The sequence below is a fragment of the Scatophagus argus genome, chromosome 6 (genome assembly GCF_020382885.2).
Source record: "Scatophagus argus isolate fScaArg1 chromosome 6, fScaArg1.pri, whole genome shotgun sequence".
Classification (NCBI taxonomy): Eukaryota; Metazoa; Chordata; class Actinopteri; family Scatophagidae; genus Scatophagus; species Scatophagus argus.
The window spans coordinates 22,725,064-22,749,622 of record NC_058498.1 but is presented as its reverse complement, the minus strand read 5'-3'; the positions used below and the strand labels follow the sequence as shown (position 1 = coordinate 22,749,622).

General features: G+C 40.3%; 3 protein-coding genes across 3 annotated transcripts; all 3 read right to left on the bottom strand.

Annotated features, from left to right (window-relative positions):
- Positions 1-309: 309 nt before the first annotated feature.
- On the bottom strand, positions 310-2,933 carry zgc:109982 (uncharacterized protein LOC553564 homolog). Its single transcript, XM_046391819.1, has 6 exons — positions 2,657-2,933; positions 1,835-1,996; positions 1,502-1,681; positions 1,314-1,407; positions 676-859; positions 310-553 (listed from the first exon to the last, which is right to left on the bottom strand). Exons 1-6 carry the CDS (start codon positions 2,751-2,753, stop codon positions 317-319), a joined length of 954 nt encoding a protein of 317 aa, XP_046247775.1. The 5' UTR covers positions 2,754-2,933; the 3' UTR covers positions 310-316.
- A 149-nt stretch (positions 2,934-3,082) lies between these two features.
- On the bottom strand, positions 3,083-9,176 carry scinla (scinderin like a). Its single transcript, XM_046391815.1, has 17 exons — positions 9,081-9,176; positions 8,023-8,221; positions 7,741-7,895; positions 6,628-6,789; positions 6,366-6,515; positions 6,136-6,222; positions 5,908-6,040; positions 5,706-5,794; positions 5,395-5,610; positions 5,180-5,313; positions 4,888-4,978; positions 4,503-4,673; positions 4,233-4,407; positions 4,039-4,154; positions 3,850-3,927; positions 3,685-3,745; positions 3,083-3,603 (listed from the first exon to the last, which is right to left on the bottom strand). The coding sequence occupies exons 2-17, from the start codon at positions 8,207-8,209 to the stop codon at positions 3,434-3,436; spliced, it is 2,175 nt and encodes a 724-aa protein (XP_046247771.1). The 5' UTR covers positions 8,210-8,221; positions 9,081-9,176; the 3' UTR covers positions 3,083-3,433.
- A 6,676-nt stretch (positions 9,177-15,852) lies between these two features.
- On the bottom strand, positions 15,853-18,514 carry si:ch73-389b16.1. The gene is made up of 2 exons (XM_046392120.1): positions 16,969-18,514; positions 15,853-16,850 (listed from the first exon to the last, which is right to left on the bottom strand). Exons 1-2 carry the CDS (start codon positions 17,147-17,149, stop codon positions 16,633-16,635), a joined length of 399 nt encoding a protein of 132 aa, XP_046248076.1. The 5' UTR covers positions 17,150-18,514; the 3' UTR covers positions 15,853-16,632.
- Positions 18,515-24,559: the final 6,045 nt, after the last annotated feature.

Here is a 24,559-nt window from a genome sequence, read left to right as displayed (position 1 = left end):
TAATTTTGCTTACTACAGTGTTTACTTATTGTGTAAGGGCTTGGAGGCTTAACGATTTAAGAGAGTTATGAAGGTAGGCTGGACGTACCTGGGTGTGGTTTAAAACCTGTGGTAGGAGCTCACAGACAAGTAATAACAGATTGCATTCTCACAACCGTTTATGAGTTTCATATTTTTATTTGCTCACAATAATCACTGTTTATGCATTTCATTACAAAGAAATTCTACAGCTAAAAATAATATAAAGGAAAACTACAAGAAAACAATGCATAGATACATGCATCTCACCAAAAATGACAAAGAGACATGCACGCTCTTAGCCACTCTTGTCCTTTTCCAAGGTAAAGCTCTTTCGACTTCTCCAGCGCAGAAGTTTGAGGAAGTTCAGACTGGCATTGAAAACCTTGTCATGTTCAAACACCATTTTGTAAAATGTGTCAATTGGGAGGTCACCGTTGGGGTCAGCGTATTTCAGTGTGGTCATAGGGGTGTAAAGCGTGTTTGTCTGATGACGGAAAGGGGGATTCTCCATGGTGATGATCTTGAAAGTATGCTAGGAGTAAAAACACAGTAAAAACAGATCATGGGTAGATTAAACAATGTCCTTTGCAGTGCTTTCATGTCAAAGCAAAGTATGATGAGATGGAGAATGTTTGTGGCTGAACAATAGTATACCTCTGCTATATCCTCAGCAGACTGCCCAAGGGTTTCAAAGATCTGCTTGTAGTTCTTCAGGTAGATGTTTGTGAACATGTCAGCAGTTACTTCATCGGCTTTGCTCAGATCAGTCTTCAAGCCCTCATCATAGACTTTCCTCTCAAACTCTGTGATCACTGGCCCGGGCTCTATCAGGCTGATACTGAGGAAAGAAAAGAATAGAAATTGAATATTAACTGTGTATTAAAGTAATATATGTGGTATAGTCTATTAGATGTAATGGGACATCTTTTGTTAAATACATGCTCATGTTCCTCTACTGAAACCACCCAGCAGAGCTATTTCATTAAATACTAGGTTACTCTTTGACACCGTGTTAGGACTTGTCTCAGACAAGTGATAAAATACTTGGGTTGGCACATTTGTCAAAGGTAAGACAATAGTGGGTCTGGTCTGGTTGTGCAATATGAATGTGCATATGATTCAGAAGCAGACAAGTGCTGGTTTGCAGGCACTTTAGTGTTATCTCTGAGAAGAAATGTTGTTTCCATTGCCAAGCTTTGTGAGCACATTTTGAATCACTGAGAAATGAGTACAAAACAACAAGGACCAAACTGTGTAGGAGTTTGCGCAGAAGTAGAGTAAAAGAATCTTACTTGAGTTTAAACCTCAGGGCCTGTACCGCTAAGCTCTCGCAAAAACCTTCAACTGCAAACTTGGATGCTGCATAGATGTCATTGAATAAAATTCCTATAACAAAGAGAAGAGATTGAAATGCCGTTAAGACAGTGTTTTGTCACCATGAACAAATGCTCTTATGATGAACAGGTGTAAGCGCACTCACCCTGAATTCCCATGACGCTGCTAATAACCACAATATGGCCCCTTTTCCTCCTCTTCATGTCAGGTAGGATTTCCTTCAGCAAACGCACAAGCCCAAAGAAGTTGGTGTCCATCACAGTCTTCATCTCATCAATAGACTGACACTCAATTGGTCCAATCAGACCCATGCCAGCATTGCTTACTGTCAGAGGAAACCAAGCATAGCAAGAAATGTCACAAAGGCATGTCCAGTAAAAGTGTTATGTATTAGAAAAATACAAAGGTGCAGAGCCAGTACTCAGAGGTTGCACTTGCAGATTTTCTGGCTGCGTTGAAGCAAATGGTGTGAACTTACTGAGAATGTCCACCCTGCGCTCGGGCAGACTGTCCACGCAGGCTTTGATGGAGTCCTCGTCACATACGTCCAACTGTTTGATCTCCAAAGTCCTGCCCAGAGTCCGACCCGCTGCCTCGACCAGCGCCTCACCCTTACTTAGGTTCCGCATTGTGGCATAGACTACAATGAAATAAATTCATTTGAAGTTGTGATTTTTTTTCTGCTACATTTTTTTTTCTCTAAATGTCTGATGCCACACCATTATAATGGAGGTGATAGAATGGTATTCACAATGTTCAAAGCATTGAAAAATGACAGCTGTTTAACTGCAACATCTTTTCTACAGATAATGTCCCAGTCCACAAGCGCTGAGAAAAAAAGTTCCAGTGAAAGCTGTTGACGGTGAGGTGTGTGGATTGGGGTCACCAGGATACAGTTCCTGGAAAAAGATGTTACTGCTGCGGCTGGCACAAGTTTCAGGAAACCAAAACAATCTGCAGAAGACAACATGTTTTCTTTTTTGGATTTAAGTTTGTGTAAGATATTCTACTCCTATTCAAGATGGAAATACATTAAGTTTCATGCAAATTCCCACCCTGTTTCTGCTAAGTGAACAGTTGTTTCCACTGTTAGTCATTACATGGACCAGCTCAGACAGCAGCTCTGTGCAGATAAAGGGAAGGCTAAAATAAAATAGAAATCTGAGTTGAGAAAAACTAAACTTTCTTTTAATTCTTGAACTCCTTTGTCTATTTGATACCAGATAATACCAGTGACATATTCAGAATTACATGCATCTGTAAACACAAATTTAGACAAAGCTTTTTCCAAAATGTTTACCCATGAACCTTTTCTTCTCATCTTTTGCGATGCGTTCAGCCAAGGCGAGGCCAATCCCAGAGGAGCAGCCAGTAATGAGTACCACCTTCTGGTTCATTGTGCCTGGTCAGTGTTTGTCTTGCAGCTTGAGCAGCAGAGAATGAAAGAGAACAAAAGAGGTGTAGTAGTAGAGGAAACAGGTGACGTGGAGGCACTATTAAAGCCTGCTCCTTAATCCACTTGTCTGCAACTCAGCAGAAGCCTTGTGCACATGGCCTGAAGATTACCATCCAGCATGGCCTAAACATGGTGCTGATGCCTGGTGAAGATTTAGGCTCATGATAACTTTATTGTTGCAGTAAATCATATGATAAACATGGTAAGTCTTGACAAAAACAAAAACAAAACAAAAACATATGTTCTTGTCTCAATAAAGCAGCCAGATGAAAGGTCAGTCTTTTATTAAAATTTTGAATTTCACAATGTCTTTGCAAACTAGGCTGTAAAAAGGGAAATTCTACATAAAAATATACATTCTTTTTGTCACACACAGACCTTTAAAATGCCAATATCTCCTGTTTGACTTTATGAAGATAAAAAGAAAAAATGCATTTCGGTTTCTCACTGGATCGTAAACACTTGTCAGCTTGGTGTTTTAATACATAAAAGGAAGAATGAAAACAAGTTGCAAAGAAATTACATGTTACAGGTTGGTTGTTCTTTGCAGTACAACAGAAAAGGCTAAGCAATGGATAATTGAAGGTGTTCTGCAGATGCTACTGTTCTATGCGGTGTCTACTAATGCTTTTTGATACGTTCTTGCATGGAATGCAAGATATCTGTGTCCCACATCTTGGCGTCCCAGGCATGGAACCAGCCGGTGAAGGAGGGTGGCTCCTCCCCCTGTTTAATTGTGGTGGTGGGGATACCGCGGCGGCCAGATGGGTCTGAATCCACATAGTCTTGAGCTGAGAGGACAATAAGGATACATTGAGAACAAAGTTTTGAATGAAATTTCTCCTCATCTCTAATTGCTCTGTTTATCTTACCAATCTTGACTGATCCAGTTTTCTCAGTTTCATTGGCATCCCCTCCGACCCAAACAAAGAGCTGGTGGGAGAAACCACCACAGGGATTTAGGGATAAGGCAGCAATAAAAATGAGATCCAAAGAACTTTACTTTTAATTGTTTGATTTAAAGAAAAGGAGCATACCTGAGCCCATGTGTCCAGAATCATGACATCATCAGTTGCCAGATCAGTCTGTGTGAATTCACCAGGGACCTCCTCAGCCTAAATATTGAGCAGTGCACTGTTACATGGCTATATATAGATATGTTTTTAGCAAAATAACATTTAATATCATTTTGTTTAATTAAAATGTATGACAACTTAAATACTTACTATCAGCCTGCCAGTTTTGTTTGAACAGGCAAACAGCCGTGGGGGTCTGATTGTGTTCTGTAGGGTCTTGGAGGTCTGGTAGGGCCGCTTTCCACCCAGTGCTGCCCAGAAACCAGCTGACAACAAGAAGAGCACAGTTTTCCACAGGAAATATTTTACACTGTTATTTTGCAGAGTTCAAAGTCAGCTCTCACCTGGCTCTTTGCCCTCTTCAACTTCGGTGGCATTTCCTCCAAGAAGGCCAGCAACATACTTCGCTGCAGCCATCTCCTCAGGAGTCGCCCCCTTTCCTCTCCACACCAACAGCGACTCGGGTGACTTTAGCACAAACACATCATTCGTATTCAGGGAGGAGGCAACAGGCTCCACCTGGGTAAGTGAGACACAAAGAGATGGAGGATGTTGTCATTTCTTCATTAGAACGTGCCGATTTATGTCCGTTCATTGTAATAAACGAGGCGGACCTCGACAGCTCGTGTGGCTTTGGTGGAGCTCTGGCGGATGTGGAAGAGTCGTGTGCTGCCAGGCTTGCTCTCGCCATGCTCGCGGCATGTCCCACCAAGGTGAATGACCAAAGGCTTGTCTTTAAACACACTGACGAGATGGGGAGGTTCTTGCCCCTGAGTGACACGAACCTGCATAGACAGAGTAGTAACTAAACCTACGTTTGCTGAGAAGACAGGGGTGAAAGGAGTCATTCACCCTATTGCAGGAGTAAGTCATTATAAGAACATTTGATGAACAGTTAGGAGAGTGGGAGGAATCTTACCATGTACCCTCGCAATAAAAAACAGAGCATCCCGAGACATCAAGCATTTCCCTAAATTGTCTTCACTGTAGATATCTTACCTGAGTAGCTACTCCACCCATGGAATCATCCAAGTTGACAGTGAGGAATGCTGACGCGGTCAGTTCATCCTTACTGCACTTTTGCCCTTGCCTGAAGACAGTAATTCCGTAAAATATTCATAACTCATTCATTTTCGTTTCAAGCAAAACCACTAAAGCGAAGCAACACTGGTCAGCTGCCCCATAGACCTGGATGCAAGAAGAGGTTCCGGGGGAAAATTTCATCCATGGTAAACACAACAACCCAGCAAAAAAAGAGAAATCCTCCCATGCTGTGAAGTCATGCACTCACCAGGTGTAGATGATATGCTTCTCTCTGCCTCCCAGGTTGTAGGAGTACAGCACCAGGTAACAGTCTCCTCCAAAGAACTGTCCATAGGTGGATGGGTCTACAGGCACTTTATCACCTCCTTCCACACGCCAAATCTATGCACACCCAACACTGTCAGATCTAAATATTATCGAAATGAACTTACACCATGAATGTTGTCAGTCTAACTAGTGTACCTGGACTTTCCCTGAACCATCATCCACCATGCCATGCTGGGCTGCCATAATCTTGTTGCTGTGGAGTGTGGAGGAGTCAAAGGGAATCTGCTTCACTTTAGCAATCCTACCAATGGTGTAGGCCTGACTTGGCCCTGTGGTCTCATCCTTGTCCAACCAGTTAAAGAAGAACTGTTTAAACATTGTGGTCTCCCCCCCTGCTGGCAAGACCTGTACCTGTTAATGTCAGAAAGAGACAGAGGAGCAAGTGAATGTGTGAATAGGTAGAGATAGGAAGGATATAGTCCTGGCAGCAGACTTTCAATACTTACCTGAGTATTTGATGGGTAATTGTTGTCTTTAATGAACTTGTTTGCAACAAGAAATGCTGCTTTGCGCTCATCTGCATTTGCATCCCTCCCTGCAAGTTGGAGTGTGGTACAGTGATTAAAGACTTCAAACTAAAGTCTGAATGATAAATACATAAAACAAAGTGTATGCAATGAACAACAGTTTATGGAAACTGATAAATACCTTTCCAAACAAATATCTTATTGTCTCCTCCATTGTCCAAGATGTAGCATTCACTCTGGGAGAGCATGTCTTGTTTGAAAGGGTTTTCAGCATGTACCAGGGTTGTAGTCATGGAGCCTGTAGCATCAGAAATCTGGACAGTAGAGAGATCATCAAAAATGTCTACTTTTATCATTGGAATCTTTTAGATTCAATGCACTTAAAAGCCACATATTTGTTAGTGTTTACCAAGTAGAGAGATGCCTGCTTCTTGTTCTTCTTATCGGTGGATTCATCACTGCTTCCTGGTGAGAGGTCAGGCTTGGATCCAAGCAACTATAAATAAAAAAACAAATTGCAGAACTGCATCCTTTCTAGCAGCCATATGAGATATATAACATCTAGCCACAATCACAAATATTCCAAGATGTTCCCTGAATAAAACAGCTCAAATTTAAAAGTAAAAAAAACCCACTCACTTTAATGACAGCTTCTGGCTCAGAGCCTTCATCAATCATTTCTATTTCAGCCCGGCCATTTCGCTCGTTGTCTCGGATGGCAACGGCCAGCTCAGTGGTTTTCAGCCGTTCCAAGAAGTTGCTTGTGCTGCCAAACCAGCTGTAGATGTTCTAGCATTTCACAGAGAGGAGCAGAGAAATAGAAGATGGAAATAAAGTGATGGTGAAATAGTATTTTGTATTATTTCATTCAACATATTATCTGGTCCATCTTCTAGATCACCTTTCCCAAGTCAATGATGAAGCAGTCTCCGCTGTTGAAGCTCTTCCAGTTCAGGTCGACCTCCGAAGCTCTGATCATGCGTCGGCCTTTCACATGCAGCAGACGTTTCACATTAACGTCATTGGTCACCACATGGTTGAAGCCTGAGGCTACTCCTCCTTGCTTTGATAGGAGTAAAGACAAGATAAATAAAGAATTAGAACTACTACATTAAACTACAACTGCATGACACATATATTTCAATATAATTGTAAATACTGATATTGAAGGAATAGTTCTCCATTTATTTTTGCTTTTTCTTTATATTAAATATAAAGTTATGGCCAAGAGATGGCTAGCTTGGGTTAGAATTGAAACATAAGGGGAACAAAGTCAATCATATTTGCCTACCTCAAAAACTCAGCAATTAACACATTTTAAGTTGTTTGTTGACTTTATACAGCACACAGTGTTAAAAAAAAAACCCTGAAACAAAACAAAATAAAAAACAAAAACATTTAGCTAGGCTAGCTGCCTCCCCTTTTCCAGTCTGCTAGCCCATTCTTCATATTTTGCATACAGGGATGAGAGGGGTATAGATATTCTCATTCTCACTCTTGCCAACAACCCCCTAGAATGACAAATTTAATTTAATTTAATTTAATTTAATTATTTTTTAAACATATTTCGATTTCTGACTTTAACTTCAAATCTGCCACATTTAAGATACCAAAAATAACACTGGCTGCGCTTTGTTTTCCAGCAGCCTTCTTCATTTCATAACATCTGCAGCCATTTGGTGTTTTGGCATTAGAGAGCTTGTTTCTACTCTGCATGTTTGCTGGTTCAGACTCTCCATGGAAACCTTCAGTGGAAAACCTGGGGGAGCAACCAACTCCAAGCAGTTCCCAAAATAGCACAGTGATGAGTTCTTCATCCCATATAAACATACAACAGTTCTACAACCCCTTCAGCTTAGGTCATTTCACTGGTTTCACTTAGTAGATCAAGGTGTGCATTTGTTGTCTGATAGAAAGAAATTTGTTCATCTCTCCTATAGACATTTTTTCATATGGGAAGAGTTTCCAAATGATTTACCATGAAATCAACAAGTGTGCATAAATCTTGTTTCACCTTGTATTTGATGCCAGTCTTGAAGTAGCCCTGAAAGGTGACTGACTCTTGGCCTTGAAACTCAGAGAACTGTCTTGGGGCTCCATTCAGGAAGTCATCAAGCTGCGTCATGAAGATGGCAGCACTCCCTCTCTCATCCTGAGAAGCCTCGTTGCCTGTGGTGTAACAGATTTAAAATAAAAAAAACAGCAAATGACTGAAAATGACCACAAACGGACAAACAAGGGGAATTATATTCTATATTTTTTTCTGAGGTGTGCGCAGAAAATTTAAATTCAATACCAATCCACGTGTGAATGTTGTAAGAAGGGGGAGAGGTGGAGATGGTGTTGAGCAGTATGTAAGAGTCTCCGGTGTAGAAGTCTCCATGAACTTCAGTGGGGACAGGCACCAAATCCATTTTCTCCACCCGCCACACCTGCAGGCCAGGCTTTTTCCCCGCAGTCTCAAACTGTTTGTGATATGCCATAGTGCACAGGCCCTGAAAGGAGATACGTCTTCATTTTAACAAGTAATCGATCAGGTCACAGTAACAACTAACCGTAAAATCCACAGGTTCATAGATTGTTGGATTTTGGACAGTTGGTTGGACAAAAGGAGCTGTGCCATGAGATTCAACTTGGGCCTTTAGTAAACTGCAACAGACATTTTGGCAATTTTCTGATATTTTATCAACTACATTATTTTTGCCATCTTATCATCACTTAACATAGCCTTGATGTTGAGAATTTCAAGAAAATTAATGATGCTCATCACAAAGCATTCAAAGGTTCACCAGAGCAGTTATATCTTTTAATCAATAGAGCATTTATGTTGTTTTTTCATTTCCATTAGAAGTTCCACATGTTCTGTTGTATTTACTCTTGTGCTGTTTAACCTTAACACAGGTACGAAGTAATAAACGGAAAAGCGCCGGTGTAGAGCAGTAAAAAGAAAAGAAAACACATGATGTACTAGGGAGTGTCCTCTCCATTCACTGCCAAACTACAAAGTATTACCACTCCCAAAGCTGGCCAAACCTAAAACCGTGTTTTGTATACTGCACAGTGTGTAATTATTGCTCTGTAAAGTTTCCACTCATTGTTGAATTGAGCATTAGGAAAAATGAAACTGATAATATGAGCATATATCATGAACATATATCAAACAATTGTTTACCCGTTGTCAAATTGATTCATGAAAAATGCATTCAGTACTGACTTTGATACACTCCAAACTATTTTACATTTGTTGTCTAAACTATTTTGCTTTCTTGTACTTTTCTACAGAGCATTTTACAGTATCTCATAGCATTTTGCAAAAACATGCAGAATGGAGATTATTAATATTTTATCTTTTACCTGTTGAGGAGAAGACAGGTGAAGATAGGTGCTGGGTATGAGACTGACACTGCTGCTCTTCCAGGTTTCCACCCAGTTTGTCTGCGCTCAGGTCTGATATATACGCTCTGGAGAAACATCCGCCTTCTGACAAAGAGGCGTGTTCAGCTGCATTCCAACCCAACCCAACTACAACAGTCTGGTTTCAGAGCCCATCACAGCACAGAAACACTGGTTAAAGCACTGGTTAAAGTTACAAACGACCTCCTCATGGCATCAGATCGCGGGCTTGTCTCCATATTCATTCTACTGGATCTCAGTGCTGCTTTTGACACATTAGATCACAGCATTTTATTACACAGATTAGAACATGAGACTAGGATCACAGGGACAGCACTAGGCTGGTTTAAATCATATTTATCAGATTTCACTTTGTTCATGTTAATGATGTTTCCTCTTCACATATAAGGGTTAACCTCGTTGTTCCACAGGGTTCAGTGCTTGGGACCGCCTTCTTTCACCTCCGTAATATTGCTAAGATTAGGAGTGTCCTCTCTCAGAGTGATGCTGAAAAACTTGTCCATGCTTTTGTTACTTCTAGGCTGGACTACTGCAATTCATTATTATCAGGATGTCCAAATTACTCTATTAATAGCCTGCAGCTGACTCAGAATGCAGCAGCTAGAGTTTTAACAGGAATCAGTAAAAGGGATCATATCTCCACCATCTTAGCTTCTCTTCACTGGCTTCTGGTAAAATTCAGAATACAAAAAATAGTAGTAAATTCTCCTACTTACATATAAGGCCCTAAATAGACTAGCCCCATCATATCTGCAGGATCTAATAGTCCCATATATTCCCAATAGAACACTCAGAGTGCAGATTTACTCGCAGTTCCCAGAATTCATAAAAGTAGAACGGGAGGACGAGCCTTTAGCTAGCAGGCACCCCTGCTGTGGAACCAGTTGCCAATCTGGGTTCGACAGGCAGACACCACCTCCACTTTTAAGACTAGACTTAAAACCTTTCTGTTTAGTAAAGCATATAGTTAGCCTCAAACAAAGTGTGTAGGGCTGGTAGGCATAGTTACACTCACCTCATGATATATAGCCACAGGTAGAATAGGCCTGACTACCTGTTAATCTTTAATCTCTATCATAGCTACACCGCTATAGGCGTATGCTGCTGGGGGACACAAACATGATCCACTGAGCAGTTCCCCCACCTCCACAACACCACCACCATCTCTACTCCCCCACCTCCTCTGCTCTTCTTCCTCTCCCCTCCTCTCCCCTCATCAGATCAACATATAATTCATTATTTTATGTCACTAACTGTGTGTCCAGTTCTCCTCGTAGTTTCATGTCTCTCCCTCTCTTTCTTTCTCTCTCTGTATCTTTCTGCAGGTATCTCTCCATCCAGATCTACATGTTGAACTGCATCCAGTCCTCTGACAAACCAAATGTCTACTGTCAACATCTGCCCATGTCGTTCTTCTATGTAGAGCTATTAGAACTAACTTAAACAACATATCATATCAAATACATACAATACATAGTCTTCAGAATTCCAATTATAACAACCTGTCATGTTTGTCCTTTGTAATTTATGATGTTTATTGCATGTATGTTTCTCTCTCTCTCTCTCTCTCTCTCTCTCTCTCTCTCTCTCTCTCTCTCTCTCTTTCATCCTCTCTGTCCTGTCTACCTCTTCTTCCCCCCCCTCTTCACCCAGCCAACTATCAGCAGGATAGTTCTCCCTTGCAAGCCGGGTCCTGTTCAAGGTTTCTTCCTGTTTTTCCTTGCCACTGTCTGCTTGCTCGGGGGTTCAGCCTCTGGGTCCCTGTAAAGCATCTAGAGACAATTTTGATTGGCGCTATATAAATAAATTGAAATACAAAAGCAAGGCTGCTGCATTGTGCACAGGTTACATGCATGGACAAATCCTGGGCAAAATGACAAAATGACACGTAAGTTTATGTGAAAATATTGGATTCAAAAATAACATCTCAGAATTCAAAACATTCAGTCAATGTACTCTTTTCATTCTATATATATATATATGGCTACAGCCAGTTTGCACAGCTTAGCATTAAGACTGAAAATAAAGGGAAACAGCAAGCCTGGTTCTGTCCAAAGGCTAACCAGCACTTCTAAAGCTCACTAATTAACATCTTAACTTGTTTGTTTAAGGGATTTTTAAAGAGAGTTATGTGCTGGACTATTTCTTTTCCAGCCACAATGAAGCCTAAAGTCATCACCTCCAGGTTGCCAGGCAACCAGTAGAGACTGCAGGAAGATACTGCTGCTGGCCAAAGAGCAGTCCAGCACATAATCCCTTCAAATACCACTACTTTTTACTGAATGCCCGATATTGAGGGGGTCATCCTCTGGGAACCATGCATGTCTGCACAACATTTCATGGTACAACATTTCATGGCAACATGCCACACTACAAAACTTACAATAAAGCACATGTACATTTTCTGTGGGCTTTTTATGAAATATAGACCCGATCAAGAGTGTAGAAAGTTGAAGGGAGACCATCTGACCAACTAAACACCCCTCATCTCACCCTCACCTGTAATGGCTGCTAAAAACGTGTAAAAACAAAAAACGCTAAAAGGACCTCTCTCATTTCTAGTTTGTTTTGTCCATTCCTTGGTCCCACAGTGTATCGGTAACTGAAAGAACAGCTGGCCGTCTTCTGGAAGTCAGTAGAATTTTTGTTTTGGACTTCATCCAGGTGTGTAGTTTGGCAGATACATCGCTGTAATTTTAGTAGAGTAGAGTAGAGTCTGGAGTGTGATTGCATGTCACTGGCCAGTCAACAGCTGGAGACTACTCTGACTCCCATGTGGAAGCTGGACAGAAAGGGTAGAAGCAAATCTCTCTTGTGAGCAGTCACCTCAGGTTAGGGCTTGGTCCATCACCCCCACCATCAGAGCTGCATCAGCACATTCTGTCATTCTGTGTAGTATACACAACACAAAGCACTGTGCCTCCACAAGAATAAACCCACACACACACACACACACATGTACACACACACACACAGACACATGCAGACACACACACACACACACAAAGGGTGGCTGAACATTAAGCCTGCCAGATAGAGACTACTTGTTCTAACTTGAATGGGGCTAAACACTCTGCACTTCATATTGCGTAACTATGAAGAACGCGGGCCCACTATCAAAACAGAGCCACAAAATCTCACATGAACACATAAGCAGCCCTCAGCTGTATTTTACTAAACCACTGCTATGAAGAACATGACACAACCACAAGTTTGATAACAGGGCTTCTGGTCAAACCAGGGGTGCATGCAGATACATGAACCATGGTGTCCAAATTGCATGCAGATGTGTCTCATGAGTTTTAACTTCCTGCAGTAACATCTGTTCAAAAGCTCTTGAAGAAGAAATTTCACAGCTTTCAAATGGATATTACATGTTGTTGCCGATAATGACCATTACTAATTTATTAGTTTAAGCATGAATTTGATAGCCTTGGGTCATTTTGATATGGTATGTAGAATAGTCTGATTTATAATAAGGTTGATGCCTCTTTCATGTCTGTCCTGTAAACCAAGGGGCCCCTCAGCCTAGCTTAGAATAAAGACTGAAAGGGGTAACAGCAAACCTGACCAGTTTGGCAAGGTAAACAAACAATATAAAGCGTTAAGAGGTGACATTTAGAGACAGATTTTTTACTGACAAGTCAGTACTAGTCTGTAACTTAAGCTAATCTAACTATTGGCTTCACTTTGCAGGCAAGAATGAATCAGCATTCTTTCCCAATAAATGTGACACTAGAGCTTTTAAAGCTAAATATTTTCTTTAATGCATTCATTTGTTAGTGAGAAAACAAATCACAGCGGTGTGTTTTCTGTTATAAATTTGGATGAATGCTCCCATGCAATATTCCTGGATTATCTGCAGTCCCACATAAAGCCCCTTACAATATCCTGCCCTTCATTTAACAAGATTTATTTTTAATGTATATGGGGTTTATCCAGAATGCAAGAAGAAGAACAGTGACCTGACTGGAATACTGTATAATGCTGCAGGGTCAAAGGTATTTGGAGTGTATGAGTTCATCTGCAGAGTGCGGTTGAACTGCAGGTGAGGAGTGCGGTTCTCTTGCGTGTAAGTAAGTGTGATGGACTTTCTCAGTATATTGCAGCATTTGTTCATGCTGAGCAGCCTTGGAACTGCCTAATAACCAGAAAGTTCAATGCACTTCACTAATTTTATATAAATGAAATTCATTCTCCATTTGTCTTTTCTGGCTCTGGAGGAGCAGGAGGAGCAGAGACGTATGGTTGTTTGGGACAGCTTAGTGAGGAGGTAGAACAATTCACCCAGTCCTCAGAAGGTTGGTGATTTGATCCCCAGTCCCTGCAGTCTACATGCCAAAGCATTCTTGGGAGGGATACTTTGCCATCACTGTGTGTGAATGGGTGTGTGTAGGAACTTTGTGCATTGATCTTGATGAGCAGGTTGGGACCTTGCATGGCAGCTTCTATCATCAGTGTATGATTGTCGGTATGTGTGATAAAAAAAAAAATCCCAAATCCACTAACAACAAGGCTGCGATCACCACATTGATTGTTACAATGCCTGCTTCCGACCTTTTTGGTTTCAGCGAACATTGTGAAACTGTCATAACAAGAACATCTGTCATAGCTCCAGAAGACACTCTGCACATAAACATAAACATAGCACCTCACACAAACAATTCCCAACTATTTATAATTGGAGTTATGTCACCAGCGCTTGCACAGTCTCAATGTGGGTTCATTATGCAACAAATGCAAACACTTCAGAGAATAATGTGGCAACTAAAAAGTGGAGTAAGAATGATATCATTAAGGTCCCAATTTTTGCAGTGCACATGTAGGTGGTGCCAAAATACCTACAGGTTACCTAACATGAATAGATTTGAACAGCGAATTGTATTGTCTGCAGGTAGACTAACCCGTTTCCTCTCCTTCCGGCTTTCAGAAGAAATATATCACAGCTGAGGTGGCCATGGGAATATGAGAGAAGGAGCAAATTACATACAGAGCAGGAAACTGGGGTGATAAATTGACATTCAGTGAAGTTAGGAATGGCAGTTTATCACCCTGATATAAGTATCCGACAGAAACTAGAAAGGAATAGTTCTAAATTTCTGAGATACTCTTATTCGCTTTCTTGCTGAGAGTTAGATGAGAGAATTGCTACCACTCACTTTTCTGTAGGGTAGATACGAAGCAGTAGCAGGCAGACTGTTAGCTTAGCTTCCAAAGCAAAAGAAAAATTCATAAATTCATATAAAAGCATCATGTAAAAACTACAAACTGTGGTTTTAATCTGAGACCTTGTTCCTGACTCTGCTAATTGTATGTCAGCCTCACTGTGACTATGACTCCAGGAAGTCACTTCTCCAGACCAAGAAACAGTCCAGCACATACATGTCACACTACATGTCACACATGCAAGAAAAGATGGGAACTGCTGCTGTAGACATTAGTTAGACCTGTGGTCATCAAAGTGGCTTCCAGGTTCCCCTAGGGGTCCTTACGGGGCTCCAGGGGGTCCACGGCAAAATGGGAATCATTTATTTTCGCCCATCGCCTATCCATAAGTAACACCATGACAAAATGTGTGACTATTTTATCCATGGGTTTCATACATGTTCTGAAATGAAACATTTAAAAACAAGCAGAATTCTTATCAGAGGGGTGACCATGAGCCCAAATCTTAGCAAGTGATGGTCTATGGACAAGTCTGTATCAGTTTAGAGGTATGAAAACATTTGAATATGTATATTAAAACAAAATGCAATCATTTATAAATGATCTGTGTTTACACAGCCCATACTCGCTTGTGAACAGCTGAACCTTTTGAGGATGCCTCTTTCACACCCATCCATGATCATTTGTTGTGATCCTGTAAATGTGTCTCCGAAACCACCTCTGCTCAATTTTCAGATGAAACAAACAGTACAGATGTTCCAAAGTCTGTCAGGAACACTACATGCTGATGGATGCTTGTGCATAAGTGGTTATTATCTTGTTTCTTCCCCCAAATCACAAATTGTCTTCTGTTTTTTTTTTTGTTTGTTTGTTTTTTTTTTGTCCATCAGTTAAATATAAAGGCACATGATCATCACACCCATAACAAACTCAAACCAAAGATACGTACGCTCACATAACATCCATGATATAAAAGTGTTTTGGACTTGATAAGCAAGTAGACACCATCATTAGAGATCAGAAATAGGAAAAGCCCAAGGAGGCAGCTGCACATAATGAACAGTCCATATGACTTTCCCCTTCTGTGATCTTACAATTATGGTTAAATACCTAGGTCAGGTCAGCCTCACAGCATGTGACACTGCGTGAAGCAAACTGTGCTAAATTAGGTGTGATCACATCCCAGCCACGGGGAAGGCACAAATACAGCATTCAGATGACTCACCACAGCCTACTGACACCAGAGGGAGACCAGACACTCAAAAATACATTCCAAACTAAACTGTGTTTTTCTCTGCAGGAAACTGTACAAAACTGTCTGGAATACACCATGTAATGTTCATGTTATCAGACTGATTTACATGTGCGCTTCTGGCAATAAATTAGCTCAGACAAATTGGTGGAACTGTCTTTTCCCTATATTTTTGTCCACCAAAGACAGGAAAGCTAAATGATTCCTGCGCTGTTCATCACACTTATTTTCTGTTGTATAGTACACATACAAATACAGCTATTGTTGTGCAGAAAACATACAACACGAGACTAATTGGCTTGTACGTATTTAATAACTTCACAATGATACTAATTAGTTGATTAACTTACAGATTTACATTATAAAATACAACTTACATGTTACTGTTTTCAGGGATCAATTCAGTGAAATTGGGCTCATGAAGCAATAACATGGAGGTGATTCTCAGGGCTGCAGATGGAGAATGCAACCAATGGTACATATATTTGCTTTTCATAAATGGATGTGAAAGACAGAAAAAAAATGAAAAGTACTCAGGAGCTAAATGACAATCACTGCTGCCTCTGAGATGAGCGATATCACAGGAGTGGAATCTCCATTTTTTAGTTAAGAAGGTAAAAGAACATCACAGTAACATGAAATCCTGTAATTCAATATAGTTTGAAAATAACCCTTTTCAGGCAAAAAAAATGGAGAAGCAGACACTGGGAAAAAAACAGATTATTTAAGATTGATACAAGTAGGACCAAAATGAGGGATGAAACAAAGAGCATTTGTTAGAGGCAAGATGTGAATTACCATGTCAGACTAGCCTTGAATGAATTGAATCTCTGGATGTCAAATGGAGGCCTCACTGCAGAGACGAAGGATAACAGAGTGAGGACAAACACAGCAGCTTAAGTCTCTCTCCTCTACCATTTAACCAGTGTACGGGCTCAGTCTTATCAGTTGTAAACTCTGCACAGCTTTGTTGGCAGGTTGTAGGGTGTAAGATCTGATTTTCATTTGATGTGCTGGAGCTTGAAAAGGTCGAAACCTTGACTCAGATCAAAAGCAGCCACAGAACATGATGGTTCACCTTAGACCTGCCGCAAGCTTCTCCATCGCAGCTTTGCGCTCTTCTGCTCTCTGCTGTGAACGCCGCAAGACGTTCCGCAGCTCCTGAAGGTGGTCCAGTGTGCCCACCAGCTCGCCCTTCACTGTTTTCATCTGGCTCTCTAGCATCTGTGTGTGATGGAGGGAGTTTCTCCTGTGTCGTCTGCTGGAGCGAACTTTTTCCTCCAAGTCCTCCACTACAAACAAGCAACCAGAAAACTCAGTCAGTCACACACCACAAATATCAACAAGAGATTTTAACACAGAGAAGCAATTCAAATGATCAAGTTACAATGATTAGTTTGAAATACAGACCCATGTTCTCCTGGAAGCCCTTGCTATCAGATCCAGACTCCGTCTTCTTGTCCAACAGGCTCTTGGTCTGCTGCAGCATCTTCTCCATCTTGACAAGTTCTGCAGCCTTAGTGTCGCTGTCTCTGCGGATTTTCAGCATCTCCTTCTCCTTCTGAGTCAGCTCACTGTGACACTTGCTCATACTGAGAGTTAAAACTCGAAACAGCAAGCCTTGCAACTTAACACGATAGCACTGAGTGACCTGCTAACAGCCTGCAACCTCAATGAGCATAAGACACAGGGATGATGCTTCTAAACTTGATTTCTACATCCAGTAATGTTCCACCCTCTCTTTCTGCTGCGGTACCACATGAAACACTGGGTTGTTTGCAAACGAACTGTGCTGAGGGTGGTATCTGGCTTTTTATAGGACAAAATCTCAACACATGTCTGGAAGTCATCCGCAAACAGTCAACTCTCAGTGCAAACCGTTACAACTGATAAGTCATGAGACTGGCTTCACAAAGCCCTTGAGCAAAATGGTTCATTTTTACACTAACTCAAGGGTGACAATGTACTTATGAAGAGCAGAAGCTAGTCAGCTTGTCCATTTAGAGGAAAACGAATTAAACAACTCTTTATTTACACCTCAGGAAGAATTGCTAAATACTGAAACTTGACAACATGAACAAAATGAAACCAAAGTAGTGACAACTGTGGGCTATTCAAGATGGTATTGAACATGTAAATCAAACATACTGTATTTTGTCAGGTTCGTCATACATAAATGAAAAAACAAACACTATAGGAAGAAAGAAAGCCATCATTCAAGTGTGGCAGGCACAAACACCCTGAATAGCTGTTTTCTCTATTACTGATCATGTAACAACATATCATAACATCAACATATCATGTATTACAGCTCAAGTGCTGCACCTTTAATAACATTAGACAATAACAAAGCTTGTGCTTGTTATTGTAGTCAGTGCACCCTTTATCAATAATTTACAATCATTTATGGTGGACCCTTCCGACTTACAAAGTGACCCATGACCCTTCATTAGTTTCTAAAGAGCAATGTAGATCACAAAAACAAATAGACCTTCTACAAAATATGCTTATTTGCTTTTTTCCTGAGACTGAAAGGGGCAGATCGATACTCTGATCTTTCTGTTGTCATACATTGTCTGCTCAGTATGAAGCTACAGCCAAGAGACAGTTAGCTTGGCTTACCATAAAGACTGGAAACAGGAGGAAATGGACTGGCTTGAGTTATTAGCAAGCTGTAGAGACGCCAAGACAGCTGCAGGCTTTGTGCTTACCTAAGCTAGCTGTCTCCTGGTTGAAGCTTCATATCTAATTGTATGTGGAACTGTATTGATCAGCTCATCTTAGTAGGAAAGCACATAGTTTTTCCCCAGATGCTGTTCCTTTAGAGATATCAGTAAATGGTGATGCTCTGCAGCTCTAACAAGGCTGAACTGTCCATCAGAGAGAAGAAATAATGTTCGCTAACTAGGTAATTGATCTGTTAAATATTAATAAATATTTTATCAAACAGTAATGAAGTCTGTACTTCTTTTAAAGTATGTATTATTATGTACTGTAAGTATAAATATCAAATTAAGTTTTTTTTAGTATTTTACCTCTTAGGCATTTAGTTATTAAGTCAATTTCTTGATTGCAAATTTCAGTGGTTGCTGTTTTATTCCAGTCTTTACACACATTATTAATGTGAATAAACCTTAAATAGCTTCATGAAACATTAATAGCATAGTTTATATTTCATTCTTGTCTCAAGATTCAAGATTACATTAATTGTCATTATAGAGCACAAGATTGTATATCAAATCTCCAGTTATATTTCCCTATGCTACACACAAAAAAACAAAACCTATGTAAACTATTGAATAAATAATTCCAACAATAAGCTTGTCATGGTGGAGTGTGGGGGATGAGTTCAAGAGTGTCACGCTCCTCTATCTGTCTGGTGGCACAGCAGCAGGTACTTCTGTATCTGTTGCCAGGCAGCAGCAGGTTGAACAGGCTGCAGTGGGGGGTGTCTCTTTTCTTTTAGCTTCCTTTGAGCTCTTTGGTAGATGGATACCAATGATGTTTTGTGCAGCTTTAATCACCCAATGCAGAGCCTTCCTGTCCTGGGCAGTGAGCAAACCATTCCAGTTTGTGATGTTTCCAGCCTGGATGCTCTCAGTTGCTCTTCTGGAAAAGTTATAAAGAACTTGGCAATTCACCTCCTTAAGTTTATTTTAAAAAGTGTAGTCATTCCTAAGCTTTCTTTACCAGGATGTGATGTATAATGACCATGATGGGTTTCCCAGGATGTTAATCCCTACAAACCTAAAGCTATCCTTCTGCTTCACCTCAGCTCCACTGATGTAGACAGGGTTGTGTGTTTTTGGTTGTTTGGTTGTTCGCTGTTCGTAAAAGTGTCAGAAGTGTTGTGTAGCAGTGGGTCGACCATGTTATTCAAGGTTGCATCACATTTCTCATCATTTCAAAATGATATTACTCATAGGGTTTTGTCCTGTCCTCAGCCTATTTGGTGTTTCGGTGACCGGCTGTGCTCTGCAGTGGGCGGAGAGGAGAGGAGCAGAGGGAGTGTTCTGTGTTCTAACTGTATTTATGATGACAAGATTTACCGCACAAGTACCAACAGGGGGCCATCACATCCAGCTGCACACTGACTGATGAAAACTGTGTTTCTGGTGCTCAGTTACTTTCTTCTTCAGCTCCTCTTCTGTCGTATGCACATGTCTCTGGTGTCAAGCAGAGCTAATCAGTAGCTTCTGATTGCAGCGATTAGACATAAATATAGGCTGGTCCGTGATAAATTATATTGTAGTTTAATGAGAGATTCATGTTGCTCTACGTTTTTAGTCCTATTCTTACTCTCCAACATGTTCTTCTTACTCCCCTGCATGAAGATTACTCACTCTCCAGGGCTTTCTGTGGCTTCTTTTCTTGTTCTTGCTGTGCGACTACTGCAGGTCACATGCAGAAACACAAAAAAAATTACTTTCATTTTGTAAAAACCTAAACCTTATGAAACTGTAGATGATAGAATATACAGTCAGCTTCTGAGGAGAATTGGGATCATACACACTTGCCATGTCACAGAGGCATTATAAGAAACATTAATCAGTTACTATAATCTGTTACTAACCTGATACTTTGGAATGAATGTTACATGTTGTAGTTTTCAGGTGTTTCTGCTCTTGTCTGTTGTTGCTATCGCTTTCTTCCCCCGCGACAATTGAACCTCCGTTTCAAGGCTGAATGTCAAAACAAAAAATATTACATTGTAGGCTATCATGAATAAAACAACAACAACATCTTGCTCAACCACAGTCACATTTTCACTCATCTAAACAATGGAGCAATGTCATTTTCAAACTGAAAAGAAGGAACAACATTTATGAAATTATACGAGACCTATTTCAAGAAGAAACACAGCCTACCCTTGGGGTTATTCAGTTTAAGGAGCGACCCATAAAAGGTTGCTGTGTTTGAATATGAGTGAATGCATTTGATGCACTTTATGGACAATGAAGCGATTGTGCTGCAGAAATCCCCGTACATGCACATGACAATGAAAAGCATATGGCATTGTTGATCTGACCCTGACCTTCAGCTCACTGTGGAGCTTCAGCTGAGTTTCTCCCCTCTGTCTTCAGTACATCCATCTGGCCATGTGTTTACCTAATCATGCAATGCTTGGGGGCCTAAATATGCTCTCAAAAGCTCAGTCTCATCAGAAAGGATGGTGGGAAATTGAAGGGTTAATCTAAACAGCCTTTCACTGTCTCATTTTACAGGCTCGTGATGAAATCATTAGTCATCACATTTACATAAAACACACTCAAAGTGAAGAACAGCATCTGGTATGTAAATTTACGTGAGAACAGCATATTTCCAGAAATGCTGTTCCATAAGTAAATTTGTCTTTCCATATGTGGGGAATATTATGTCAAACTGACATCCTACATGCATTACTTACATTTGACTGAGAGATGTTTGATCAGTGGATGATGGTTTAACTGGAACAATTCAGGTTTAAATGCAACTGGATCATATTTAAAAGGTACCATTGTGTTAGTGTGAACAAAGAGGATGTATTTCCCAAGTAATTCACAAAATACAAGAGGATTTCATAGGACTAACCCATTTATCCAGTCCTCTTACACGTTCACATGAAAGGAGTCTGTGCCACAATCATCATTCAATCCATTGAAATTATTAGCCTGGCAATATTCTAGATTTTTCTTTTCAACAAATCCCACAAGTTAGTCTGTCCCACAATTGTTTACTTCCCTGTTTGGTGTGTGTCACATAATTTGACTGAGTCACAATAAATGGCAGTGTATGTGTTCAACTTAATGAAGGAACATGTCATCCAGTTCAAAGGTATGGCTCACTGATGTATTTTTAATTTTCATAAGGAATAAGATATACCAGGCTTTAAATGCACACACAATACTTGTTTGTAACATCAGTTCATTGTTGGGTTTGGTCTTTTAATGAGGGTCATTGATAATAACAAATATCCATCACCAGACTTATTCTTTCAAGGCCTGGTAGTCTTACTTTGCTCCACATGGAAGCTCTTTACTCTTTCTAGCAGTTCTCTCAATCTGAAAACATCTGATGCAGCTGAATAGATAGGAATCACTGGAAAAGCTTTGCCTCTGCATAAAACAACGCATCCCTGCTGTAAACCCATTCTCACACATTCTGAATACTCATATCTTTTTGACTTGGCTGTAAAAATGTAATACAGGAATGTCACCAGGAGGGGGACCACTAACAACAGTTATTTCTTATGAGTCTGTCTGCTGTCTCCCTTTCAACAAAGAATGTTCAATAAAGCAACATGTCTCTTTTGAGAAACAGTTGTAACACCCACGTTGAAGTTAGTAGTCAACCTCAGACATCATCCTTCACAAACATCTGTTGTTCCTAATCAGGAATGGATGGAATTATCTCTGTATGACAGACACATCCTGTTATTTATTACCTGGGCTGCTTATTTGGTTTTGATGGATGTTAATGGAGCAGCAAGGTAATGAGCAGGTGTGGGCTGGAAGACTAAACAGGGGTTATTGCTGTTAATGAAAGGCAAACTGAATTTAAACATGGAAATCTGAAATCTCTACAGATGTTTTCCATCACTAATTAATCTGAAAGGTTATGTTTGTGGAGATGGCCTTCATTGTGCATATAATTAGCTTTCAGGCTCCAAAAGAGGACTCTGTCCGACTGGAAAAGCCCATCTATCTCAGTATTTCTCTGCCACACTCTCCGTGCACTCCAGTGGTGCCACTTTCTTCGCCTCTGCGTCAGCAAGGTTGTTGTTTGTTTGTTCTTGTATGGAAATAGATTTTTTTATCTACCCACTCAGAGTGCCTCAAGGTAATCCGCATCACATAAAGGCAGGAAACACCTTTTTCTGCATGCATTTTCTGTCTCCTTGGCTCCTTTAACTCTCCTTCAAACTCTAAGCTCCTTTCCCAGCAAATCCAATATTCCAGGCACTGATGCCAGCTTTGTTTCTGTCTTTTCTAATGGTCTGTCTAGAACAAATTTAGCAATATAACTGTCACAGCTCTTTTGTATTGCATGAAATCTTTATTGTTGTGTAATTAAATCTGTCATTTTTTGTTTTTGTTTTCACATTTGGCAATATTTTTTTTATGAAATACAATGACAGAAAATGAGACTGTTGTCTGCTTTGATGGATGATAATGCACACGCTAATGTGCTGTATAACTGAGTGCCCATTACATTTTGTTGGCGCTTCCTCTTGAGACGCAGTCTTACGGTCTTGTACGGCTTCATTTGTAAGATTCCAAGAAGAGGCAGCAGAATCAATAAAGAAACCTTTTCAAATATATTAGATTAAGAATTTTAGGAATCTTGCAAACTTCAGGCAGCTTAGGTCCACAATTATGGACAAATTTGATTTGTGCCCTTCATCTGTCATAATTCTGTGTCATGACAGGAGATAACACACCTGTTCTGCTTCCTTACTGTTAGGATAGGTTCACAAATTCAGTTCAATTCAGTTTATTTACATAGCACCAATTCACAACAAAAGTTATCTCATGACACTTTCCAATTAGAGCAGGTCTAGACCAAACTCTTTAACTAAATTAAATAAATTTAATACAAATGTAGGCTAAACCTTAAATAAAATAAAATCTAAATGAAAAGAAGGATAAGTTGATTCATGATCCCACTTTAGAAATGACAGTATCAGCTTCTCCATTCTCCATCCTGTTCCCCTGCTGCAAGCTTCCCTCTGAGCTGTGAGACTCGTCCCTGAGCAGCGTCTCACAGGTCTGTCTCACCTCCCATCGAGACAGTCTGCCTGAAGTTACGTTTTGTTTGTGTGTGTGTTATTTTTCAAACCAGCCAGGCACAAATTTCCCCTGAGGCCAGTCTTCTTGAAGTTCACATTGAGGTACAACGTGTAGATCATTTATTTTAAAATGTAGCAGAGCAAAATGTTAAAGTTTCATACACTGCATTCAGCCATACATTTCACACTGATAACTTTATGTAAGACATACTGTCTTATCATTTTACAGAGTTGTGTTTTTGTGATCAAATGGGGTTTTTCTATATAGTTATTTGCAACAGCGGAGAGACAGGACAACCTTAGCAGCAGGAACATGATTATTCCCTTTAGCCTACCTATCACAACAGCAGGTTTACAGTATAGCCTTTGTGTCACTTTGATAATGATCCAGAGGCAAAGCCAAATCACTAAAGAACCATCTACCTTACAACGTTATTAAGAATGTTAATTGTCTATAAAACATCCGACAGATAGTGAGAACATTAGGATTCATTAGGAGTCCAGATGAATGTCAGCCCAACATTCACTCTCCTTTCAGATCTGTTTTGCTCTCCGCCAACTCCTGAGGGAAATATCAGGCTCTTCAGCTGCTAGTTGACAGATGTTCAGAGTCTGTCTCCTGGTTTGTAGCAACAGTGGGTTTAATAGCTGCCTGCTGAGACTAGAAAGCACACTGATAACAGCTTTGACATTGAACTAAGCAGTAAAGTTATGGACTACAAACCCAAAACAATGAGGTGAAAGACAGCAGAAAACTGAGAGGAACTGCAGTCCAGTGATAATTCTCTATAACTCTGTCACTGTGGCTATGGGTGACCCCTTAACACACTGCATGTCGTCATTTGAGCCGTGGTTATTTAAAAAAAATATTGCTTTGTGCAGCTTTAAGGAAGTGATTTTGCTGCAAAGACTGGAATGAAGCAGTTTATCTTTAGCATTGTAAAGCGCCTTTGAAATTAGCATGTGACAGGCCTACATGATTCCTAATGCAGTACTACACACTGGTGTCTGCTTCTGTGTAAACTTCACGTGTGAGATGTTGCTAACATGTTAAATTCACATCTGAAATCTTGCTGCACAGAGTCTTTAAAAATGATATGACTTCACATAAAATAACCAATGCCCACGTTTTTACATGTAATATGAAAAATAACTTCAACTTAGTCCAAAAAGCAGCCAGGGCCATGACCAAACGGTCTGTAACTAGAACATAACCTACTTTGTATTTATACT

Coding starts and splice junctions, on each gene's coding strand:
- scinla (XM_046391815.1), bottom strand. CDS start 8,209: ATGGCATATCACAAACAGTTTGAGACTGCGGGGAAAAAGCCTGGCCTG. Junction 4,408..4,502: donor AAGCCACACGAGCTGTCGAG/GTCCGCCTCGTT, acceptor TCACTTACCCAG/GTGGAGCCTGTTGCCTCCTC. Junction 4,155..4,232: donor TGAAGAGGGCAAAGAGCCAG/GTGAGAGCTGAC, acceptor TCTTGTTGTCAG/CTGGTTTCTGGGCAGCACTG.
- si:ch73-389b16.1 (XM_046392120.1), bottom strand. CDS start 17,149: ATGAGCAAGTGTCACAGTGAGCTGACTCAGAAGGAGAAGGAGATGCTG. Junction 16,851..16,968: donor GGGCTTCCAGGAGAACATGG/GTCTGTATTTCA, acceptor GCTTGTTTGTAG/TGGAGGACTTGGAGGAAAAA.
- zgc:109982 (XM_046391819.1), bottom strand. CDS start 2,753: ATGAACCAGAAGGTGGTACTCATTACTGGCTGCTCCTCTGGGATTGGC. Junction 1,997..2,656: donor TGAGAAGAAAAGGTTCATGG/GTAAACATTTTG, acceptor ATTTCATTGTAG/TCTATGCCACAATGCGGAAC. Junction 554..675: donor CTGCTGAGGATATAGCAGAG/GTATACTATTGT, acceptor TTTTACTCCTAG/CATACTTTCAAGATCATCAC.